This window comes from Argiope bruennichi, chromosome 8 (genome assembly GCF_947563725.1).
Source record: "Argiope bruennichi chromosome 8, qqArgBrue1.1, whole genome shotgun sequence".
NCBI classification, from domain to species: Eukaryota; Metazoa; Arthropoda; class Arachnida; order Araneae; family Araneidae; genus Argiope; species Argiope bruennichi.
The window spans coordinates 116,926,521-116,951,799 of NC_079158.1; the positions used below are offsets into that span (position 1 = coordinate 116,926,521).

The following is a 25,279-nucleotide window of genomic DNA, read 5'->3' on the forward strand; positions in this document are numbered from 1 at the left end:
TATTTTTTTTTACTTTGCAAAAAATGTAGGGCCCCAAATGGTTTTTTGCACCCGGGCCCCTTTATAAGGCCGGCTCTGATCTCCCCTTTCCAGCATAAAAAATTTGGTTCCTGAGTAAGATGTGAACACCTGGAATACTCAGATTTTTATTTTCAGAGTCCGTACATGAGTTTTATTGCTTTGTAGTATTGTAAAGAAAGACTAAGCATGTTGGGTGCCATTTTACAACCGACTAAAACCAAAATTTGACGCAGAGCTAAATTTTAGTAATAAAATTACCTACCAAATTTCATTTATCAGGAGTCAGTGCGTTTTTATGTTATTACATTTATATGTGTGAGAATATGCAGATCAATAGACGGTTCATTTCTTGATGGGTATGGTTTAAAATTCAATTAGTATCTGCACTTTAGATGTTAAAACAGAGAGCATATTGAGATTATTTCGTTTAGATACATGCGGTTAGACGGTCAATTTTTTTAATTGATTAAGTTGAATCTTTTGAACGAAATCCATTTATAGAAAGTTCGTCTATTTATCAGAATGTGAGTGAGGAGGTTAACTACAAAACGAAAAGAGGCATTTAAAATAGAATTTGGTACATAGTTTTGAAATCTAAATTTTAGAATCTTCTCTAAGATTAGGTTCAATCTTAATTGTTTGTTTGGTACATTGTTTTAGAATCTAAAATTTAGATTTCAAAACTATGTACCAAATTCTATTTTAAATGCTTCTTTTCGTTTTGTAGTTAACCTCCTCACTCACATTCTGATAAATAGACGAACTTTCTATAAATAGAGTTCGTTCAAAATTCAATAAAAATCTACAAATTTGGTGTAAAGGATATATACCAATTTTCACTCATCTAGCTTAAAGTATTATTGATTTATGGTGTTCACAGGCAGAGAGATATATATCCAAAAACGGGGGTAGGGGGAGGTTCGCCATAAAAAGTTCTAAAATGTGAAGATCGTTAAAATCTCGAACTGGAATTTTTACAATATTTTCTCTTTACATTTCGTATAGAAAAAAGTAAAAGAGAGAAAGAGAGAGAAAAAAAAACTCATCCTAAGTAAAAACTAATGTGGGCATCGAAAATACTGACTTTGAATGATATGATCAAGCACTGATATTTTAATGCATTATGTAAATAAATATGCAAAATATAGTTATATTTGTAGTTATTATGTTAATAATCTGTAAATTAATTTCACCTTTTTCACTGGAAAAACTTTTTTTCATCAATTTTCAGGTCTTTTCTGATTTCTAATTTGGATATTAGAGTTTTACTATGCACATTTAAATATTTGTTTTTGACCATAAACTATATTTCGTTAATCTTTCTTTTTCTTTTTAGCTTATAGTAGCTGTAAAAGAGGATGAACTCGAAAGGCTCGATGCACTTTACAAAAGAGCTATTGAAAATGGAGTTAAAGATATATCTCTCATTAGCAGAGAAGAAATCCGGAAAATGGAACCTAATATTGATGTAAGTGTTAACATTCCTTTCTATGATTTTATTTAAAAGTTTATTTTGAATATTTTGGATTTTGATTCACTAAAATCTTTAAACCTTCATAATATTGTGAACAAAAATTTGAAAAAACTATTCAATTTTGGATTTATATCATGTGCAAACTATTTGGACTTTTCATATTAGTTTATATGTAAGATGTACGTTTTTAGGACCAATAACTAATATCTAAATCTTTAGAGTTATATATATATAGTTCCAGTTGGAAAAATGCCTTAAATGAGAAGATTTATTATATTCTATGTTTTTAAATAAATATATTTTTCAAAAAAGTTACGAATTTTAACTTTTTATACCGTATTCCGGTCCTATAAATCATATTTAGGGAAGATTTATTGACACTATAACGGCACTATTTAAAAAATCATTCTTTTGAGAGGAAAAGTGATCGAGTTATGAAACATTGAGAATCACTATTTTAGACGAATTTTACAACTGGATTCTTGGGAATCTTAAGAGATTGCTTGCAAATTAAAATTATGGATTTTTGTGTTGCTTTTTCAAATTCTTCCATAAAATAAATTTATATATTTTAGGCTAAACAGTTATAATTCGGTTAATTGTAGTCATAAGACAATAGGATTTTTTTTAATCATTTGATTAAGAATATCAACAATTTTTTTCTAAATACGATTGATAGGACCTGGAGATTGTATAATAAGTTTAGAATTCCAAAATTTTTCTGAAATATATTTATTAACTGAAATAAACCTTTTTTCCGATTGGAACTATATGTCTACCTCTAAAGATTTAAAAAGTAGTTGGTATGCCAAAATAAACGACAGACACCCTATATATTAAATTTAGAAACACAACTATCTGATTCAGTAATCGACCAACAGTTGCTCTTAAAGTCAGGATTGGATTTCAACTATACATGGGCAAGTTTTTATTTATTTATTTAAACTCAAGACTCAAACTCTAAATAATCTTAAATGTAAGCTACAGAGAAAAAGAAATTAAAAAAAAAAATGTCGATGGTTGGTAAAATAATTTTGTTCGGGGTTTTTTTTTTTTTTTTTTTGCTCAAGATTTTGAAAGAGAAACATTAATTCATTTTTCAAATCTACCAAAATATCGCCAAGAAAATAACTCAGTAACTGACCTTTACTATTTCAAAAAGTACAGTTTCAAGTATGCTTTTCTTTTGAGATTTTAGAAATAGCACAATTTTTGTGTGACAGTCTTTGTTAAGAAAGGCCTCACAGTGATGACGTTTCATAATCAAATTTTCTTCCTTTCATATTAATACTGGCGCTTTTGAAATGCAATTACTGAAATAGAAAAACAATGAATTATGGAGTTCTAGTGTCTAAATACTGACATAGGAAAACTAGAAGAAATTAAATATGATCTTAGTGTGCAGATTAAGCAGCTGGCTTTGGAAGACTTGATAATTTTCAATACCTTGAATAGTATTTCTATAATGAATTAGAAAAAAATTTGTAGATTGCTGTTCTCTGCCTATTCCTGAGAATAATTTTTTTTTTCAATCATGCATCGTATCAAAAGTAATATTGAAAAATCAACTTATTTATGAATATCTAGAATCCTGTTTGAAATTCAAAACAACATTAAAACTTGATTTAATCAAACTTTTCAAGGAATTACAAGATCATAGGTTACATTAAATGTACACATTGTCATGTTTATATTTTCAAGTTAAAAAAATTGTCAATAAATAAAATTATTATAAAGTCTGATTTTATTTATCTGAAAAGAAATTTGATTCTCAAAAGAAATTTTAATCTTTGTAATGCTGATGTTTTGCTCTTTTTTACTATATGAATTTGCTGACCATTGATTTAGGTGAATCAAATTGCAAGCTGCCACTGTTTACATCATCTGGTGGTACTGTAGATAATTGTGTAATATTTTTAAATTAATAAATTGATAATTATTTAATTACTTTCATGAAACCTTTATAAAAGTCTTCTTTTTTTCTCTAAAGTAATTACAATCAAAATTTGAAGAAATTCTATTCTTTATTTTAGATTTCTATAATATATAAACTATATATACATTTAAATTTCATTTATATGACTAATTTCATTTCTCATTCATTTATATGGTATTAATAATAAGTTTTTCGCAAGCAGGGTTTGAAAGCCATCTGGTCTCCAAACACAGGAATTGTGGATTGGGAACAAGTTACAAAATCTTATGCAGATGATTGCAGAGAAAGAGGTGCAGATATTTATTTAAATTTTCCAGTAACAGGCTTCCAGACAATATCTGAAAGCCCTAGAGGTTCCATTGTAGTGAATGGAAGAACGAAGGTAAGACTTTTTAAAAATTTTTAATCTGTTTTGATGTGATAAAAGTTGACATTTTACAAATTTCCCAACCAGTAAACAAGCAAGTAAAATTCGTGAAAAGAATCTAAAAATAAAGTAACTAGGTGGATCAACTATAACAGTTCCCTGTTTTATTTACAATTATACATATTGCTTCACATTTTATGTATAAATTAAAAGTTCATCTTTAAAAAAAATTTAAAAGATTTTTTAAATTTTAAGAAATTAGCTTCTGAAGAATTCTTTTCCCAATTTTTACTTCAGATAGAATCTTATGTCAGTGAATAATGTCAGTTTAGTGTTGTTATGTTTTTTTTTTTTTTTTTTTTTTTTTTTTTTTACATCATTATTTTATATATGTGCAATCCATATTATTAGATGTTTTGAATAGGGCAGTCATTTTTTATTGCTGTTATTGTTTTATTTTAGCACTTAACAACACGCTTTCCTTTCCAATTTAATGATTTTAATATCTAAATTCAAAAGCATTATTAATAATTTATTTGCTGCACAGACACATAGTTGACAAAAACTGGTTCAAATTTAGCTACTTTAGTCCTTCTGTTATTGAAGATTAATAATAAATTGAAAGCTGAAGTAAAATTGTTGGTCTGTAGTTAATAAAAGAAGACTTCCAAATAAGCTGCAAGATTATTAATAATCCATTAATTGCATAGTTATACTTTAGTAATTCCAAGACATATACTCCAATTGTTATTAATCCCATTTCTCACTTCTGCATTTCAAAATGAATGTAATTTGTAGTTGAAGATCAGCATCCATTTAATAGATACCTTATTAATTAAATTATCCTTCCAATGTATATTGTTTATTTTGCAAAAATAAGCCAATACCAATCCCTTGCATTCAGACTACTTATAACAAAATCATTAGTTTTAAAATATGCTGCATTAGAATTTTGAATTTCAACATTATGTATATATATATATATATATATATATATATATATATATATATATATATATATATATATATATACTACAACACCGACTTTAAATATAAAGCTACCATATTTAGTTACCTTCTTGTGTATTAGGTGCTAACTATGGAAGTTTTTCCAAAATTTCTGTTACTTTACTTTTTTTTTCAGTAGCATCATGATATATTATTCTGCTGAACCCATTTTTATATCATTTTAAAATTTAAAAAATATACTTTTCAGTCAAATCAATTTTATTTCCATATAACTTTTCTTTAACTTTAATAATTTTAAATAGTTTTAATTATATTTTATAACAATACTTTTCATTATTTTAATTATTATTCTTACTCATTTCAGTGTTATTAAATTCATTTCTTATGTTGCATATTATTTTTATGCTATAATTAAGGATAATTTTTAAAACTAATATAAGAGTAGGCAAATCAAGTTTAAAACATTATCATTTTAGGATACTTCGATCTGGAGAATTAAATCTCCTAAAAAATTGTTCTATGATTTTTTGCAGAAGCAACTTTGCATAATAATTTATATTTAGGAAACAGTAGTTTATTGCATAATAGAAATCAATTAGGTACTATTAATTACTCTTTATTCTGACATAAATAATGGATATTTTTTTATCAAATTTATTCAAATTGTGTCTGAGTTATATGAAAAAAAGATCTGTTTCTTTAATGGTTTATATGTTACCCAGTATATTGTTTCCCATTTTCAGAGCATGCTTTGCAAGCGTGTGGTTACGTGTGGAGGTTTGCATTCAGACAAATTGGCTATGATGACAGGATGCAGTCCACTGCCAAGGATAATCCCTTTCAGAGGAGATTATTTGGTTTTGAAGCCTGAAAAGGCGCACTTGGTTAAAACGAATATTTATCCAGTAAGTTAATTTTTCAAAAATATTCCCAATTTTTTTTTTTTTTTTCAATTTATTAATTTGCTCCAATTTTGGTGTTTAATAACTATTATCACTAGGCTATTACATTGCACTAAATTCATAAAAATTAGAAATCAGTTAAAGAATGAACAGATCATCATTTTCAGAAAATGTCATTAATTTGTAAATGAACAATTGATTGAATTTCACTGACATTTAAGTGAAATTATATCGTTCACGTACAACTGATCAAAATTATCTCATTCATAAATTGTAATTATCCATTCAGTGATAGATTTTTGATCAGCTAGGCAGTTGCCTTAGAGATGCTGGTAAATTGATTAAACTGAATTATAAACATGCGTTTATACTTAATTGTCAATATTGCTATTAAATAAAGTTATAATTAATTACTTATTTATTGCATATTATGTTTAAATATCAATTATCCATTTATTATGTGCTATATACCACTTTATATGTCTGATAAAACTAAATGTTACCTTTTTTTAAGCTTATAATTTTAATTATAAACAAAGATAACATTTAATTAACATAATGTACTTGTTAATTATTTTTTATTTTTTATTTTTAAAACTTGGACATCATTAAATGATAGTTATGATTGAAGTTTCAAGAGTTTGATTACAATACTAAGATTTTTTTTTAAATAATCATATTGTTTCAAAATTTTTACAATTAAAATTGAACATATATAAATCATTAATATTTTGATTAAAATACATAAAAATGTGAAACAAAATCTATTGATTATTAAACTAGAAACTTCTCAATATACAATGTCTGGATCACAAAATGCTTATTCTATCCTCGTCTCAGAATAAGGGCTAAATGCCTTACATTTCCTTCATGTTGATTCATTTAATTTTATTTTCAGGGTACATTTCAATTTCTTCCAGTCAAAATGTTAGTTAATGACATTAGTTCATTAGAAATGAGTAAAACAGCCACAGTCTTCAAAATGAAGCATGGACTTGCCAAAGTCAAAGTTTTTATGTGGGAATAATAACAAAGGCAGTGAGCATATTCTTTGACAATGTTAAGAATCAAAATTGTATAATTAATTAATTTTTCAAACCTTGTTCTTCCTTGCTGAATTCCTGACAAAATTGTTTAAAATTTTAAACTGAAGAACGTTGTTGAAACTTTCAATATTATGTCTTCAGTAAAACAAATAATTGCAAATAATTCTTTTGTTTTTCAAAATTTTCCTTTTTCTTTGTTGATGAAATTATCATAAAATATGTATGTATGTGCACAGACCATATCAACCTTCTAAAAAATTACTTTTACACCAATTTTTTTTAATGGAATCACGATCACTAATGTATTAAGTAAGTATATCACGTGCTTCAAATCACTTCAATGATATTTCAAGCTAATAATTTATTATGATGTGGAAATTAAGGTAAAGTGGCTTATGCATGTTCAAATTAAAAAGAGCCAAAAGTTTTAACAACAACAACATTTTATTTAAAAATAACCTTAAAACTTCACCATAACAAAAACAAAAATTGCTCTAAGACTCGTGCTGCAGAACTTAGACTCATGCTGAAAATACCGGCTCAATCTTCTTTTTTTTTTAATGGTGTTGCCACAAGCTTAACAAATGCTTGAAACATTTAAAAAAAAAAAAAGTCTATCATGTGGCACCACAAATCCATAAAAACGTTTAAGAGACCAAGTTTCTAGTGAATGACGTCATATATTATTTTGCCTGACTTTTAACCTCTAGAAAGTTAAAAATAATTTTTAAATGTTAAATTTCATTACACAGAATATAAGTTACTGAAGCTTAAAACTAGTCCAACAGGCATTATAGTAGAGCACAGCGATACGATTCTTCTTTATTATTAGTAAAATTTTATCTCTTTTGGCAGACAGCTAGTTTTCTTGGAATGTTGTTTGTATATAAATTCAATTAAATCTCTTATGCATAATTTGATCATCATGATTTCTACAACAAATTTTTTAAGCATCAAATTGTGATAGACATTAAAGTAGTGTTAATTTAATAACTTTACATATGTTCTATCTATTATATGCATGGAACTTTGTCATGAAATGAAGTCCCATGGCATTATAATCATTAAACCTATAATCAAGTATTATATCTTCCACTTGCACGTTGTCTTTCACAATACTGTAACATTATTTTCTTATTCCTCGTATAAACTATGTCAATAATAAACAATATTTCTTCCGTTATTATCAACAATATAAAAAACTATTTAATATTTGATGTAGCAGTGGAAAAGATTTGAATTTCGTTATAACAATGAATTGCAAAAGAATTTTTTTAAATCATTACAAAAAAAAAAAAATTATTTCGGGGAAAAGTTCCATGACCTCTAAAGTGGTATCATTAAGCACTTTTTTGAGAAAAAAAATTGAGGCATTGCAAATGTATTTTTACTACTTAGTATAAAAATAGTAAAGAAATAAGCGAAAAATAACTCTTTATTTTTATTTAAAATTTGAAAAAAAGAATCACTCTACGTTTCCATTCTGTAAAGAATTAACATCTCTGAGTCAAACAGTCTGGTCTGTACCAACATTCACGTTCTCCTTTATTATTAGTAGAGATTGACCATGTAGGCAATTTCAACGATCAGGCAGAAGCAAGCTGAATTTTTAAATAAATGCTTTTAAATTCTCATTTTGCCACGTTTCTCACTCCTTTTTTTTTTTTTTTTTTTTTTTTTTTTCCTCACCAGGTCCCGTATCCAGACTTACCCTTTCTGGGTGTCCATATAACACCTCGCATCGATGGATCTGTCTGGCTCGGACCCAACGCCGTGCTGGCCTCGCATCAGGAAGGCTACCGTGGAACTGGCGTCAAAATTAGAGAGGTCTTGGGTTACATTGAATACAGGTAATGTTGCATCCAATGTAAGTCATGGAGAGCTCACAGGTCGTTTGGTAACTAATGGGGGGGGATTCAAGATTTCTTTGCTGCAAAATTGTTCTATTATTTATGCATTTTCAGTTTAAAATTGCCATTATTTTACATATACTACTGTCATATTCTTAAGTTACTGAATATACATTTGTTGCCTCTCTCTCTCTATTTTGTATCATGTGCGAGAAGGATATTGTTTTGGGAATGGGAATGTGACGTCGAAAAAATTGCCTCGATACAAATATTGCCACATTTAAAAAAAATTATAATAAAATTCCTGCGGTTACTCTCTTGTTTGGAAAATGATGAAATGTATGTGGGACAAACGTTTATAGCTGGGAGACAACTAATTAAATAAATAAACGAATGAAAGAATTTACTGGCAGCATTATGTAAAAATGATCATCTCCAGAAAATTTCAGAAGCTACTTATGCTTTAATTATTTTAGTTGTATTTTTTTTTTAAATATTTATCTTTTAAACGAGTATACTGTTTCGTTTTTTTCTTTATTTTACTTTTCAAACTAAACCAAATTATTTTCTTCAATATATAAATTATATTAAATTATATTTTCGTAATTTATCTTCTTCGCTATATAAAGACCATGGGTCGTAAATAGTTAGCAAATTATGATATGCAGAGACGAAGGCAAGAGGCTATTCGAAAATGCAAGAGAAAAGCCAGCAGGTGAAGGAAAATTGCGAGACACTGAACAAAAATATAAAGCTAAAAAACAGAAAATGATTTAATTCACTATCAATGAAAACCAAGAGAAATTACAGAATTTAAAAAAATCGAAGCAAAATTCTAGGTTGAACTTGGACAAATATGAGCATAAATTGGTTTTATAACGGGAATTTAAAAAAATAAAAAGATTTAGAAACTTTTATGATTCTCAAAACTCTCGAAAATTTATAGCAGGATGCTCACTCAACTTTTTTTTAAAAAAAATATTTTTAGTTGTGCAGTTCATTGACCTATTTCTTGTGACCAAGTACGGTTTAAAAATCTCAATATCAATATTCAAAATTTATATTGTGAAATAAAAATATTCTTACATGATAACTTGAAATTTGTGATAGCAGATTTTTATTAATTTTTTTTTTCAAGATTCGATGGACTATAACAAAAAATAAAAGTAGAAAACGAGATGGATTTATTACCTCAAATGTCGTGCAAATATGGTTACATTTCGACATAAGCGCCTTAGAGATTCAGGCATCTGTCAGACTGTTCAAATAGATTTTCGAGCCCCCCCCCCCCTCCCCCCATTCGAAGAATGTAACTGCCATTAATGAGAGAAGGGCCTTATTCAGACGAATGCTCCTCATTTGTCTGAAAGGTATTTCAGTTTTTATTAAAATTTGTTTTTGAAAAAAAGTATGGAACAAGTATGTTTAAATTTTCTGCTGTCAAAGTTACAATTCTGTTGTGCTTATTTGGCCAGCTCGTTGTTTGGGTTTTCAGCATATTCCATTTCTTTCAAATCATGTGATCATCTAGTTGAATAAGATCTTATGTTATGGCAAAGTCTTTACTCACTCTCGTCGTGAAGACCCCTCGAATTAGGACTAAGTAATTTTGATTTATTCTCTGAATTGAAGAATTGGATTAGAATGCAAAGTTTTCAGGCTATTGAGGAGTTTCAAAGGAATATAAAGCCTGTCTCGTATAATTGACGGCAACATCGAAGCTTTTTCGAAGAGGAAACTTGGTCCATATATATGACAGAAGTAGCAAACTTTGCGGCAGTTATGTTGAACTTTTAGTAATAAATACATTTTGGTGTCTACTTTTTAAAATTTTCAAGAAAAGTTAATCAAACAAATTAAGATATTGGAAGTAAAAAGTAATCAAGACAAATAGTGCTTTTTTCTATTAGTATAGATTGTTGAATGGCGGTGAACTATCGTATGAATTTCAGACATCTTCATTCATTGAATTTTTTCTCAACTGATTGAAATTCACCGCTTTGCTTAGCTAATTAATGGTACAGAAAAATATCATTATAAATGTTCTATAGAGGGTTCGCTTTGTCTCCAAAAATTCCATTCAATTAAAAAAGAGAATATGTAATATAGATTTAAAAAATAAGTGTCAAGCAGAAAGTTTAATCAAGTGCTTCACAGTCAGGAGATCATTAGGATTTGGCTGAACTGTTCTGAATTGGTATTATGGAATTCCAATTCATCCATCAAAACATTCAGTAGCGTGCTTTTGAATGCTTTGCTGAAATCTTGAAGAAAGTGCAATCCATAATAATATTTTAATATTCTAAACACTCAATAATCTAGTCGAGCAAACTGGTCGCCAAAGTCGGCTAGTTTAACAATATAATTCAATGCTTAATTTTTATTATTTAGTAAAGTGAGTTTTTAGGGAATATTCTGATTTATGGTTTATATTTAGAATGAATATGGCCCATTCCATGGATTTTGAAACCAAGGGGCAAATTTTTTTTTAATCTATTATCATGGTTATAACACATAATTTTAATGAAAAATATCTGATTTTGCTTGTTGTTGACTTGATTTTTGTGTAAAAATATTAGATCTCATCAAAAATTGCATTTTTTAAAACCTTGGCTGAGAATTTGTAAATGGCCTGTTTCATTATTATATTTTTTAAAGGTTTCTATAATTATTTCACCTTTCATAAGGTGCCTATAGAATTTTAATTTTCAATTGTTAATATGTTTTTAGTAATACTATATCAAAAAATTACAAATTAATGTCTATTTTGGCTTTGTTTTAACAATCAAAGCTAATGAAGATTGTGGAGTGTCACATACATGACCATTAAAACTTTTTTTTTATTTTTTGCATCATTAAATTAATAGAAAGTTCTAAATTTTTATTTTCTAAATATAATCATACTATTTGATGAAACTGCATTTAAAAATTTAAAAAATATTATAATTAATTTATAATTTTCAATGGTCAGGTATGTGACTTCAAGCAGTTATGTATGTGACATTGAATTATAAAATCCAAAGCAGTTATTTTAAATTCATCTCACCAGATGGCAGTACATTCCTTTACTTCTCCAGCTATAACCTAATGTTTGTTTTTAAGCAAAGGTTCACAGCACACTGTGTTTGAAGTATGCTGCAAGTCAGATTTTGCTATCTTTAAGCATCTTAGTCTTATTTTGCTATTTTAAGCTTAAAATATGGATGATGAACAAAGAATAAAAAATGCTACTAAACAAAAGAGATATTATGAGAAAAAAAGAAATGATCCTGATTTTAAAGAGAAAGAAAAGCTAAGGCAGAAAAAAATAAGAGATTTAAAAGCAGCAACTATGACAAAAAAGGAGAAAAAGAAACAAAAGCAAGCAGCTAGAGAAAGGCAGAGGAAATGCAGAGCAGCCAAAAAGATAAGTAATTCTACAAAAATTTCAAGTTTGAATTCTTCTATTGCGACTACCCCAGAATGTTCTCCTTATACAGTTCCCCAGACACTTGGCAAAGCAGTTAAAAAAACTTTGAAAGCCTTACCAACCTCACCTCGAAAACGAATGGCTGTAGTCAGCAATTTAGTGGAAAAGGTAGGTTTAAAACTGCAAAAGGAAAGAGAGTCCAATATCAGTGATAATAATCAAAACAAAGAACTTGTGGCAGACTTCTTGTGCCGAGCAGACATAGTCTACACTGCTCCAGGAATGCATGATGAAATGATAATTTGGGAAAATGGCATTAAAAAACGTGTTCGTAAACATTTTCTTACAATGTATATGAAAGAAGCACATGCTTTGTTTAAGGAAGAAAATCCAAGCATTAATATTGGATATTCAAAATTTTGCAGTTTAAGACCTAAAAATGTTCTTCTTCTTAAAGACACACCTAGTGATCAGTGTAAATGCAAGAGTCATGAGAATTTCATTCTTTTGTTAAAAGGATTAAATATTGATTATAACAATGATTTTTGGAAAGAAGTGCTGTGCAATTCAGACTTGGAATCAAAGTGTTGGGAAACAAAATGTGATAAATGTAATGCTGGAAAATTGCTTTTAGATTTTATTGGCAAAAAAGGATTAAATAATGCTTCTAATGTACAATGGCACCAATGGGTTAAGTCAGAAAATAAGCGCTTCTATAAAGAAACCAATGAAGGTTGCATAGCTGAATTAACTGATAATGTTTTAGAAAATTTTCAAAGTTTTAAGCAGCATGTAAAAATTAAACGAATCCAAGCTGCTGCCTTTCAATCTGATATAAAGCAAAGCAATACTGTTGTATTGCAAGTAGATTTTGCTATGAGTTATTCATGTGAGTGGCAAAGTGAAATACAGTCTGCACTATGGAGCCGGGAAAACGTAACTTTGTTTACAGCTGCATTATTTGAAAAGAATCATAAAACACAGAGTTATCTTATTGTAAGTGATACTAAAGATAAATCTAAGCTATCTGTGTCTGCTTTCATTTTGAAGCTTTTGGAAATTATTAAATTTCAGGCAAATAAACCAAAATTAATAATTTGGAGCGATGGACCATCCAGCGAGTTTAAAAACAAATTTATTTGTTACTTCCTCTTTATTTTATTCAAAACACAAAAGCATTTTTCTAGTTTCGAATGGAAATATTCAGCAACTTCCCATGGAAAGGGAGTTGTTGATGGGATAGGAGGTACTGCAAAGTCCCGAGTCTATGCGGAAGTAAAGGCAAGAAGAGCTATAGTACAGAATGCAGTTGATTTTGCTACAGTTGCTGCAAAAGTAGTACAAAATATCACTGTCATTCCTATGCTGCAAAAGGATATAGATAAAACTCAAATTGATTGGAATTTAGCTAAGGATGTTCCAGGAATTAAAAAAGCCCACATAATTAAATGTTTGGATGAACACATTTGTTTATTTACAAGTCAGCAAAATTTGGATACAACTGTGCAAGAGCTATGCTTTTGTAAAAATACAGAACAGTGTTTGAAAAGAACTCCATTACTTGCACAAAATCACACTTCTGCATATATTTCACTTGGCAAGTTTTTACTTGTAAAAGTGTTTGGAAAAAAGTCCTGGAAGCCTTATGTAGCACAGGTGTCTGCATTAGATAACACCGAAATCAATGTTATTTTCCTAAAGCAGGTATCCGTATGCAACTTCATTTATCAAGAGAATGATATAGGAGTTATTCAGCGGGATGACATAATTAGAGTATTGCCAACACCTATAATTAACGGTCGCAATACTGTAATATTTCAAAATGCAGTTATGTGAAATTGAACGATGTCACATACATGACTACTTGTCACATACATGACCTGTAAAGTTACATTTTTTTTTTAATTGAAAAATTAAAGAAATATTTAATGCATTTATTAGTTTGTCTTCATTAAACCTTTTTCTTATGGGAAACTTTTTTTAAGCACGTTTCATGCATATAATTCACTGATTTTTTTAAAGAAAGTTGGTGTTATCAAATCACAGTTCCAATTTTTGTCACATACGTGACTATCTAAAAAAAATTTTAAAAGGTCTCTCAAAATTTAAATACAAATATATTTTTCATTACCATTTATTAAAACTCTTTTTTAATTGTCTAACAAAATTAAATTTTTGACTTTCACTACATTTGTACATAAATTTATCAGATATTTATGCATATCTTTTAGTCCGATTGTCACATACATTACCGTGGAATGGGCCATATACAATGTAAGTATGACCGAGCAGCAATGTGTCACACATCCATATTCTATATTTAGGCAATACCTATGTATTTTGTCATAAAAAACTTTTAAAAAAATAGAAAGTTATATCTTTATAAACATTTATATTTCATGTTATCCATGCATTCTATAGAATGACAAATACTATTCGAAAAAACTACGAAAAAGAATTTCATAATAAGGGATTTATTTAAAAATCGTTTATTCTACAGAAATAAAAATGCTATTTAAAATATTAAAGAAAAATCTTTATTTCAGAATGAAATATATACAGTACACTCCCGATTATCCGCGGAATTGGGTGGCGCGGCCTCCGCGGATAACAAAAATCGCGGATAATCCGATAAAAGCTAAAAATGAATGTAGCAAAAGAGAAAACAGTCATTCCAACTTTGAAAAATCGTTTTATGTACAATAAAACGTAAGATAAACAGCAGGAAATGTTTAAGTAACACTTAATATTTTAGTATATCACTCAAAACGAACCTAAAATGCATTTTGTTAATGAAAACAGAAAAGTGCTTTGTACTTACGAGAGGCGTCAAGGATACACAGAAAAATTAATACATATGTACTGTTTTAATACTGTAATGTATTATGTAATTACAAAAGCATAACGGTAAAACTGCATGTTTTTGAAGAAATCAGTAAAAAAAAAGCAAAAAAAACAAAAAAAACTTTGTGCGGCAGGCGCGGATAACCCGCCCGCGGATAATCGAGAGTCTACTGTATTAAACAACTTTTTTGCTTTCCTCATTAAAGAAAATTGGAATGAAAAAAAGTATGTATATGTTTGCAGCAAGAAATATATATATATATATATATATATATATATATATATATATATATATATATATATATATATATATATATCAAGAAAGGAAAAAATTTTATTTTTAAATAGTGTTTTTCTCTTATAAAAAGAATAGCAATGAATTTTAAACTTCCAGTTTGTAATTTGAATTAATCAAAATACTTGTGAAAAAGCAATCGCATTAGATTTCATCTAAAACTACAAAATATTATATAGAATATCGAATTTGAAAATTTCTTGGAAACATAATGTTTGAACTTATTTTAGCATCAGATTACATAATTTTTATTTTCTTCATAAACTTAATTGTACTAAAATCTATTGGTATTCACAATTTTAGAATTTCTGCATGTTTTGGGGAATAATTTTAAATAATATATCTTTACATAATTCATCATATTGGAATAAATGTTTGTATATACATTATATTAAGATTTTATTTTTAATTTTTACTTTAAATTTTGTTCTGTTTTAAGAATTAATCTCATTGTTGTCCACATTATATAACTATTATTGTTTTGTAATAATAATACTCAAATTCCAGTACTACAAAACAATTGATTTATAGCAATATATTACAAAAACACTGATTAAAAATCTGTTATGGAACAATGGATTTCTGACAATGTAATATAATAATAGCAATAAACTCTGAAACATTATCAAAGTTTCATTATTAGTTGAGATTTGCAAAAGTGCGTTTGATATTTACTTTGCGAATTTTGCGATTTATTTGAAAACTTTCTTTAAAGCTATAAGAGATGGCGAAGGATGTGTTTTTTGTGTCAGTGGGTGTTTTTCACCTGAGTTACACTGCTGTGAAAGTTTATAAAGCTTTCAATGGAGATCTGCCATCTGTTTCTTCGATCACTGGATGTGTGAGAAATATTTTTAAAACCGAGGAGCCAGACATACAACTGTTGACTAAACGTGATTCTGATCTACAACGAAAGGATAACCCCCGTCTTGACATTACGTCTTCTATGATTTCTAGTGACAACGAAAATGAATTTGATGAAAAATTGATCATTGGAAGTTTCACGATTTTATTCGGGCTGATTACAGTCCTCGATCTCTTTTTCTTAAAGGATCTCACACGACTGAATTGAGAATCATAGAAAAGTCATTAAAATATCTTCGAAAGCAACCGAACTAAACGTTATATTGAATATTTAAAGAAGTTCTTCAGAAACTGATTAAATATACTGAAAGATGTAGACTGTACTACTTCAGACTGGCTCCACCATGGCAATAGGTATATTTAGAGCAACCAACCAAAGTTTCTTTTGAAGAAAAAGTACCATGTATTTGAAATCAAACTCTAGAAAATAAAACTATAGCAAAGCAAACCTACCAAATTTATAATTGAATATTGAAACCCCAATAGATTTGGAATCAATGACAAATAATATCCATCTTAAAACTAGTTCTTGAAGCGAAACTGTCAAGCCTCCTATCACTGAACCTGGATGATCTGCGTTAATGTCAGATATATACAAGTAAGGAATTATTGAATGAAAGGAATGTGAAAACTTAATAAACGAAAATATTTGCAGCACAAAAAGAACTGAATAAAACTCCTAAATCGGCAATTGGAAATTTCGCATACTCCTTCGCATTGATTTCGGTTTTAAACTCTCCTTTCTAAAATGACCTCATGCCATTCAGAAGACTACAACATCACAATCGAAAAACAACTTCGAGAACAGAGTTGAAAAGGTGTTGTATATTTGGTGTTTTGCTTCTGCAACTAATTATAGTTTTACACCGAATGTTTTGGACTCAATGCCAACCTGGCACCATCGGAAAATTGAAGACGAATTATTTTCTTTTCTGGGAAATTATAGCTATGCTGCAACGCAAAGTTTCAATTTGATTATCGTTTATTGGGTTTAAATAATCATTGCTCAGTGAAAAACTTAAACTGCTGCTATTTTCCAGTCAACACAGTCATTGTCCATCAGAATAGGTATAATTACATTGAAAATACGGAAAAAATAGTACATATTACCTGCATAACATCATGTAAGGAATCCACAAGCATATAGATAAGGGGAACACGATGTGACATCGACTGAATTAACATCTAAAGGTATCATCAAGACATTTCAGACTTTGAAATCTGCAGAAAAGTTCATAAATCCATAGGAATGCGAGATGGAGATGTCTTCAGAACCGCATATAGTAAGGCATCATACATTAATTCATATCTGATTATTTAGATGACCGATGGAAGTTAAAAGGAAGTTTCCGGAAGCACCCAGTAGCGAGTCTATGTGTGCTGGAGTAGCCCAAATCAGTGAAAATGCTCAATGGAACATGAATGGATCTATGTAAGAGCACAGAATGCTCATGTACATGTCAACTGTGAGAGTTATTTCTAGATATATCAAGAATCCCATATCACACAAACTATACACATCAAATACCACCCAGAAGTTCTACCAGATTGATCAGTCCCCTTTTGGCCAGTGGGATCCATGGATTCATGAAGATTTCATACTCATTCTACGTACTCATACTCATTAATTCAATTGCCAGATGCAAGTGGAAAAAAGACTTGTCAGACTAAGTAGCGAGTTTCAGTCATCAGTAATCTACTTGCTATATTTGAAGACAGCAAAGATATAGCAGTGGGTTTCGGTTCCGAAAGCCCATATGAATGATTTTCTGTTGAACATCTCATACACTCATTTGTTGATGATCTTGCAATATCCATGGTAATTTGAGGATGTTTTGCATGTCCCTCTCCTTTAAGAATTCTTATTAGTCTTTGTTAGTCCCTTGTTTCAAGGTCATTCTTCCAGCTCCTCTGATGTCTCTGATCTTACCGGAAACCTGATATCCACGGTACACTTGCATAGTTGTCATACTCTAAAATCGAATTCTCATCTCTACCTAGGAAATGCTATGTCACTTCTCTTGTGCGCTGATTTTATTACCATGGTCAAAATGACTTAAATCTTGATAACCTGCCGCTGTAATAGCAAGAACAGATCTAAAAGCTTTGAGAGACACCTGTTGCCTTATATAGGCGATGCTTAAAGCATTAAACTGAAATCGATCACAGATGAATTGTATCTAATGAATTAAAGAAAGGATTCAGGGATTCTTGAAATATTGTTACCTTCTCGAAGAAAATATTGTTATTCTCCCAGAAATGTGACATGATAATTGAACCTGTGTCTATTGGATTTTCTCCGGACTTAGGAATGGTAATCCATTAAGATGCGATTATCTTTCTATGAAATAATAATAATCAAAATGTGACAGAATATCTAAGAAATGTGACAAAATGTAAAAAAATGTAGCTTCATAGTTTAAATAAAGTTCTTTTAAACCGAAACATTGCAGTAATTCTTTTTGATTTTATTGTCTCATTATATATATTTAATTTTATAAGAATGGCACATGTATTTGAACCATATTGATGATAAAATATTTTTATAGTAATTTTATTTCTTTTATATAATTTATTGCAATGAATTCTTCTATAATACGTTACGACAGCATAAAAAGCAAGGAACTATTAATTTTTTCACATTTAGCATTTTTCTCGTAGTTTCATCCATAATATGAATCCCTATCAAGAAAAATAAAGCGCAATGTCTTGGAGTAAGACATTTTTAAAAAACAAAGCAAAAAAGGCAGTTTTTTTTATAATAACTTTTTTTTTTTTTTTGGCTTATTTGGCGACTTTAGAATCATGTGAAGATCGCAACTATGCATTTTATTACATTTTGGCGATATGCCTCATTTCCTTGACATAGGATCTTGGGAGCCGCAATTAATGAAAATGCAAAAATAATACATATAATTTATGGAAACTTCTTGTTAAGCTACAGCTGTAATTGTCATGTAGAGCTCACAAGTCGTTTGGTAACTAATGGGGGGGGGATTCAAGATTTCGTTGCTGCGAAATTGTTCTATTATTTATGCATTTTCAGTTTAAAATTACCATTATTTTACATATACTATTATCATATTCTTAAGTTAATGAATATACATTTGTTGCCTCTCTCTCACACACTTTTTTTTTTTTTTTTGTATCATGTGTGAGAAGGATATTGTTTTGGGAATGAGAATGTGACATCGAAAAAACTGCCTCGATACAAATATTGCGTATTTAAAAAAATTATAATAAATTCAGATTAATTAGAATTTAAAATGTCTAAGTTATCTTATATTAGAGGAAGGAATTTATTTGGTATTTATTCTAAAGATTTATAATCTTATGTAAGAGTTATTGCATAAGTCTGTATACATCTTTAGGATAAATAATGTTTCTGTATGTTATTAATCAATAAAATACTGATAAAAATTTGTAATAATGTCACTCCGTGCAATTTGTATCATAGTAAGTGAGATAATTTTATAGATTTCTCTTACGTATGCTGAATGAACGCCTGTTCAATAAGCCCTAACTTGACGACGTATTTAGTTACAAAAATGAAATTTCGTGCAAATACAGGAATTTGAACGATATATCTGTTAGAACTCGAGGATCAGGTCCTCCAAGAAATTTTCATATTTTGGCATGGGAGCTATTTAAGTGGATTCATATTTTACGGGAGCTATTAATTAACAACTATCAATCAGTTGAATGAATTCTCTCTTTAGAGACTTGATCGTTATTTCCCTTTCTATATCCAGTAATTTGTATTTGTGCAATTATTAATTAGCGATTTGCTATCTGCTTATTTGTTGTTGCGACTGTACTTATAACCTGTGTTTTCTTGCGGAATAAAACATCGTTATCCGTTGTCGACCTTGCTTAACGGGCTTTCTGTATCAACACATTAATCCGTACAAGTAAGTATGGAACAAGTATGTTTAAATTTTCTGCTGTCAAAGTTACGATTCTGTCGTGCTTATTTGACCAGCTCGTTGTTTGGGTTTTCAGCATATTCCATTTCTTTCAAATCATGTGATCATCTAGTTGAATAAGATCTTATGTTATGGCAAAGTCTTTACTCACTCTCGTCGTGAAGACCCCTCGAATTAGGACTAAGTAATTTTGATTTCTTCTCTGAATTGAAGAATTGGATTAGAATGCAAAGTTTTCAGGCTATTGAGGAGTTTCAAAGGAATATTAAAACCTGTCTCGTATAATTGACGGCAACATCGAAGCTTTTTCGAAGAGGAAACTTGGTCCATATATATGACAGAAGTAGCAAACTTTGCGGCAGTTATGTTGAACTTTTAGTAATAAATACATTTTGGTCTCTACTTTCTAATTTTTTGTGAAGTAAAAAAAAAAAAAAACACGAACACATATTATTAATGCATGTTTATTTAATGCGTGATTTATTTATTTATTTATTTTGCTAATACATCAATTATTCCAGGAAAATTACAATTTTTTTTAATTTCTCTTTCGATGCTTAATGTAGCAAGTGCATTTAAGCGTTCTGAACAAATGCTTGACCGAAGATAATTCTTTATTAATTTTAATTTACTGAAAAAGCGCTCAGCACTTGTTATAGTAACTGTCAACGTAAAGAAAAGTTTTAACAAAGTTAATACATTTAGAAATAACTCATTATAATTATTATTTGTATATTGTAATATGTCTTGTGCGTTATTTACATCTCTTTCATTCAAAACCAAATCCTGTTTCAAAGTAATTATTTGGAGTAGGTTTTCATCTACATCTTTGCTATAAAATTTTACAAAGTTTTTAGAACATTTCTTTAATTTATGTTTTTCTAAAATTTTTAAATCTATCTTCTATTTGTACAATAATAGTATCAATTACCATTTTGAAAAAATAACACCTAAATTCCTCTATCGGGTTTTTTATAACTTTGTCTTCTGCTAATTCGGAATATAATCTTTTTCTTTTTTCGAATTCGTTTTACAGGAAAATGTTCTGAAATGTTCAAATTATGTGCTAGCACTTTTGCTTCGTCTAAAAATGTGTTAAATTTTGGATTTCAGTTTTAATTTTATTGACTAAATTGAAAACCGAATCGAGAACAATTGTTTTTGTTTGAAATAACTTATTTATAGTGTTAATTTTGGATAATATTGCAAACCATATTATTAAACATAAAATAAATGGCACTTCTTGTATTGCATCTAATAAACTTTTAGCTTCGGATACCGCTGTATTATCGTTACTTGCATCAATAAATTCTTCCAGGGCATTACAAGTTTGTTCAAACTGTATATACACAGCTTTAACCGAATCTATTTTGGCTTCCCAACGAGTATCACATAATGGTTTAAGAATAATGTTAAAATGCTTTTGTAGAATTTCCTTTTTTTTTTTTTTCGTAGATGTAGAAAATAAGCAATATAAGCGCTGCAACATCCCCCAAAAAATTAACGATGTATACTGCTGGAAGCGGCATCACAAATTAATAAATTAAAAGAGTGTGATAGGCAAGGCACAAATTGCATGCGGGTTTATAGAAAGTATTCTAGACTGTACACCTTTATATTTCCCTTTGATTTTGCTACAATTGCCGTACTCTTGCCCTCTACAATTCATAATATCTAAATCAAGTTCGCTTAATCTTTCCAATCGAGTTTTTGCAAGTCCTTCACCTGTCAAATCAGTTACTTCAATAAACCCTATAAATGACTCATTTATAGTTAACCTTTTCTCTTCAAAATTTACATATCTAATAATGATTGAAGTTTATTCCCAACGGTAAATATCAGAAGTACAATCCCTTTAAATACTATAGTACATGGCTGTTTTTATATCGTGTTCAATTTTGTTTAGGACTTCATTTCCTAACGCAGAAATAATTTGTTCTTGTGACATATGTGCTAAATGATAGGCAATTCTATTTTTAGAATTTATTATTTTGTTTATATGATCCATTAGCACACGATCGTATTTACTTAATAATTCGATTAAACTTAAAAAATGTCCATTATTAGACTTTGCTATTATTTCGTAGGTTCCTCGAAGTGTAAGATTATTACACGCTAAAAATAGAATCACATCAACAATTCTTTGAAATAGTAATTTGAGTCGTGCTGTTTCCTTACTTATATTAACTTGTTTTGTTTTATCAATAATAGAACATAAATTTAATCATTTTAATAATTCTTTCCGAGCAATAAACGAATTAATATGACAACTAGAGCGTTCATAATCTTGGATTACATTTGACAGCTTTTTCCAGTTATTATAGCCTCCAATAATTCGTGTAGTTTAGTCATTTCCTCTCCTTTTGGAAAACAGTATACAAAAAAAAAAAAAAAAAAAAAAAAAAAAAACCGGAGTCTTGCGTTTTTGAATAAATTAACCAGCTGCGAAGTTGAGTTTCATCATTTGGCATTTTTTAAAGTAGTATGTAGTGTAAAATGATCTACATTTAGCAATTTTAGCAAAAACTCCTTTGTGTTGCACAGGTCCGATTTTAATACGAAACATTCTAAATTTATCAATTATAATTCTTGGCCATAAACGAGGATCATTTATACTCTCTTGAACATATTTGTTATTGTCATTTTCCTCATTATTTTCTGATTTGGTCACATTTGTATAAACACACGATTCTTCAACAAATTTCACCGTTTCCACATTTTCATTGCTAGATTGTGTACTTTGCGTTAAAATTCCTTCTCCAGTTGAAGTTTTAATTCTAATTTCTGAGATTGAAGCACTTTCTTTGCCAGAATTACTTCGTAGCCAAGAAAACAGAGCTACTTGTGACTTCTTGAAGTTTAGCTTTTCTTCTTTTATCTTTTCTAATAATTTTCTTTTTTGACACCCAGAGGGATATTTCCTTGGCTTGGACATGGTTATATCTGACAGTATTAAGCAGTTTATAGAATGAATTATCAAATTATTTTATGCTATACTATAAGCTATTACCTAGTAGGTGAGGTAAGTGATTGTAAATCTATTTACCTCATATTAACAATATTTTTCACACTTGCACAAGACTATAATATATACTATGTACTTTGTATATATCCAAATCTGCCGACTGCTACATTTAAACTTCTTCCTTTTCATTCCGGTCAAGGTCGGTGAAGCAGTAATGCAATGTGCATTGCTAGAAATGGATCGTTTAATTTATCTTCGTTTTACTTTTTTGTTTGAGCAACTTAATATAAACAAACATAATAGATGCACGCATAAATGATATTACATTAGATGCAGAAAAAAGTATATAGCTGATGATTTACAAGTCCATTTGAACCCAGCCTCGACTTCTAGCCTTCGCTTGCGCTCAGAATTCGTGCCGCTCTGTCTTAACATGACTGAAGGAATTAATTTCCTTATTCATAAATTAACTCTCCCTTTTTATAGGTATCACTGCATCATTGCCTAATAACGGCGTCAGTCGACGCTCAGCCAGCCACGTGGAAACAAATTTGTATACTTTCATTGTATAGTTAATAACTATACAAATGTAGAATGTTGTTAGTTATCAAAATTGTTATTGCTATTATTATGTGCTTCAATAAAGTATACAGAAAATTCATCCCGAGTGCGTACGGTTAGAAATCCTAAAAACTCGATAAAGAATAATGACATTTAATTCCACAAGAAAGCAGGAAAACACTGACAATGAATCACGGCCATAGCATTCATAAATGTAGTATTTGCAGAAATCAACTGAGATTGTACTTGCACTTGTAAATAGCAAATCGCTAATTAAATAACAGCTCAGCACAACAGCATTCATCATAAAATAGCTGGAGTGCTTACTTACTCTATGATCAACATTGGAAAGAGATGATTTACTGAACTCACTTTAACTCTCTCATGTTTATATAGGTTTTGTAAAAGAGCATAAAATATTCTAGAAAAATATTGAGATCTTGATTCCTAACAGAGGTGTCGCTTAAATTCCTTTGTTTCCGTGAACCTCCATTATCCCTACTGAGGACTGGTTTGGGTGACCATACAGCATCCAACAAAATAATTTTGAAACCCCCTCACTGTCAGACTAATTGTACAGAGAAACAATATGAAAAATTCGTAATAATATGTTGCTTACAGAATTTCCATTTATGCTGTTGTTTACTGTTTGTGTGATATTTTTGTTTCGTTTGCAGTGGTCTGCGGAAACTAGCGCAGAAACATTTGGGGTACGGTTTACGAGAAATATATCGTGGCATCAATATTAGCGCACAAGTTCAGGCATTGAGACAATACATGCCGGCACTGACTACTTCTTGGGTCGAAAGGTGAGTTTTGTATTCTGAAATTGGTATAATGATTTGACGATTAATTAATTTACGAACTTAATAAGGGTTTATCCGTATATCTGTTCATAGCTTTATTTATCATCTTAGGGAATAGTATAAAGGAAAAAAAAGTTTTTGTATTACCGAGTGGCAGTTTGTCCACTGTGGTATCAAAGCTGCAATAACTCTTTCAATTTTTTTTAATATTTGTTGACTTTTTTTTAATTAGCAATAAAAGCCACTTATTAAATAATCCTTTACCGTCAGGTGATTGCGAAAATATATTGGCACGTTTAATCTCAATTCAAGTCGACGAAGTTTTATTAGAAAGTAGAATTAGTGCTCAAAATCTGTTAACGCGCATGACGGAATAAGGAATAAATTGGGAAAAAAATTTATTTTTAGTAGGGTATCGGAAACGTTGTAGAATTAACTGTACATCTTCATCATAGGTAAGAATCATTAATTGGCACTGTTCCAATTTCTTTCTGTCTCCTTTTCTTTATATTTGGTTCTCCAAAACTGTTTCCTTTGACTTTATTCTTTCGCAAACCGTTTCACTATCGTCCAGCGAAGATAATATTTTCCTGCTCAGTATTATGTATTTTTCGTCTTCTTTTATATTTTTATGTTATGGAAACAATGATTCATTAACAGATTTTGAAATATATATATTTTTTTCGCATTAACTCGGAGTGACACAATTAAGTAGGAATAAAATTGTTTGATTCTTGTTAAAATGCAATAATTGTAACATGTATCATTGTATCTAAGATTCTTTATTAGGAATAGATTAATAATTTTAAAAATTATCTTTTGCCATACTGCTCATTTCTGAGTTGACGAGTAGCCATTAGTTTAATTACGAACAGCAGTTGCTATGTGACATATGAAAGACCAAAAAAAGATTCTTTGATACTTTTATTGGAGTGTAAAGTAGGTTTTACTCTCGGTCAGCTACAGTCAATCCAGTAAGATCACGCATGCGTAGAAACTGTACAGTAGCAAGTACTTGTCCCATCGTGACAAGAACTTGCTATT

At 29.3% G+C, this 25,279-nt stretch overlaps 1 protein-coding gene across 1 annotated transcript in view; it reads left to right on the top strand.

Annotated features, from left to right (window-relative positions):
- Positions 1 to 25,279, top strand: part of LOC129980938 (L-2-hydroxyglutarate dehydrogenase, mitochondrial-like) — a 40,807-nt gene that overhangs the window by 14,239 nt on the left and 1,289 nt on the right. Inside the window, exons 3-7 of the mRNA XM_056091445.1 lie at positions 1,358 to 1,489; positions 3,634 to 3,813; positions 5,511 to 5,672; positions 8,408 to 8,565; positions 24,107 to 24,238. Coding sequence (XP_055947420.1) covers positions 1,358 to 1,489; positions 3,634 to 3,813; positions 5,511 to 5,672; positions 8,408 to 8,565; positions 24,107 to 24,238 — 764 coding nt within the window. The remainder of the gene's footprint in view (positions 1 to 1,357; positions 1,490 to 3,633; positions 3,814 to 5,510; positions 5,673 to 8,407; positions 8,566 to 24,106; positions 24,239 to 25,279) is intronic.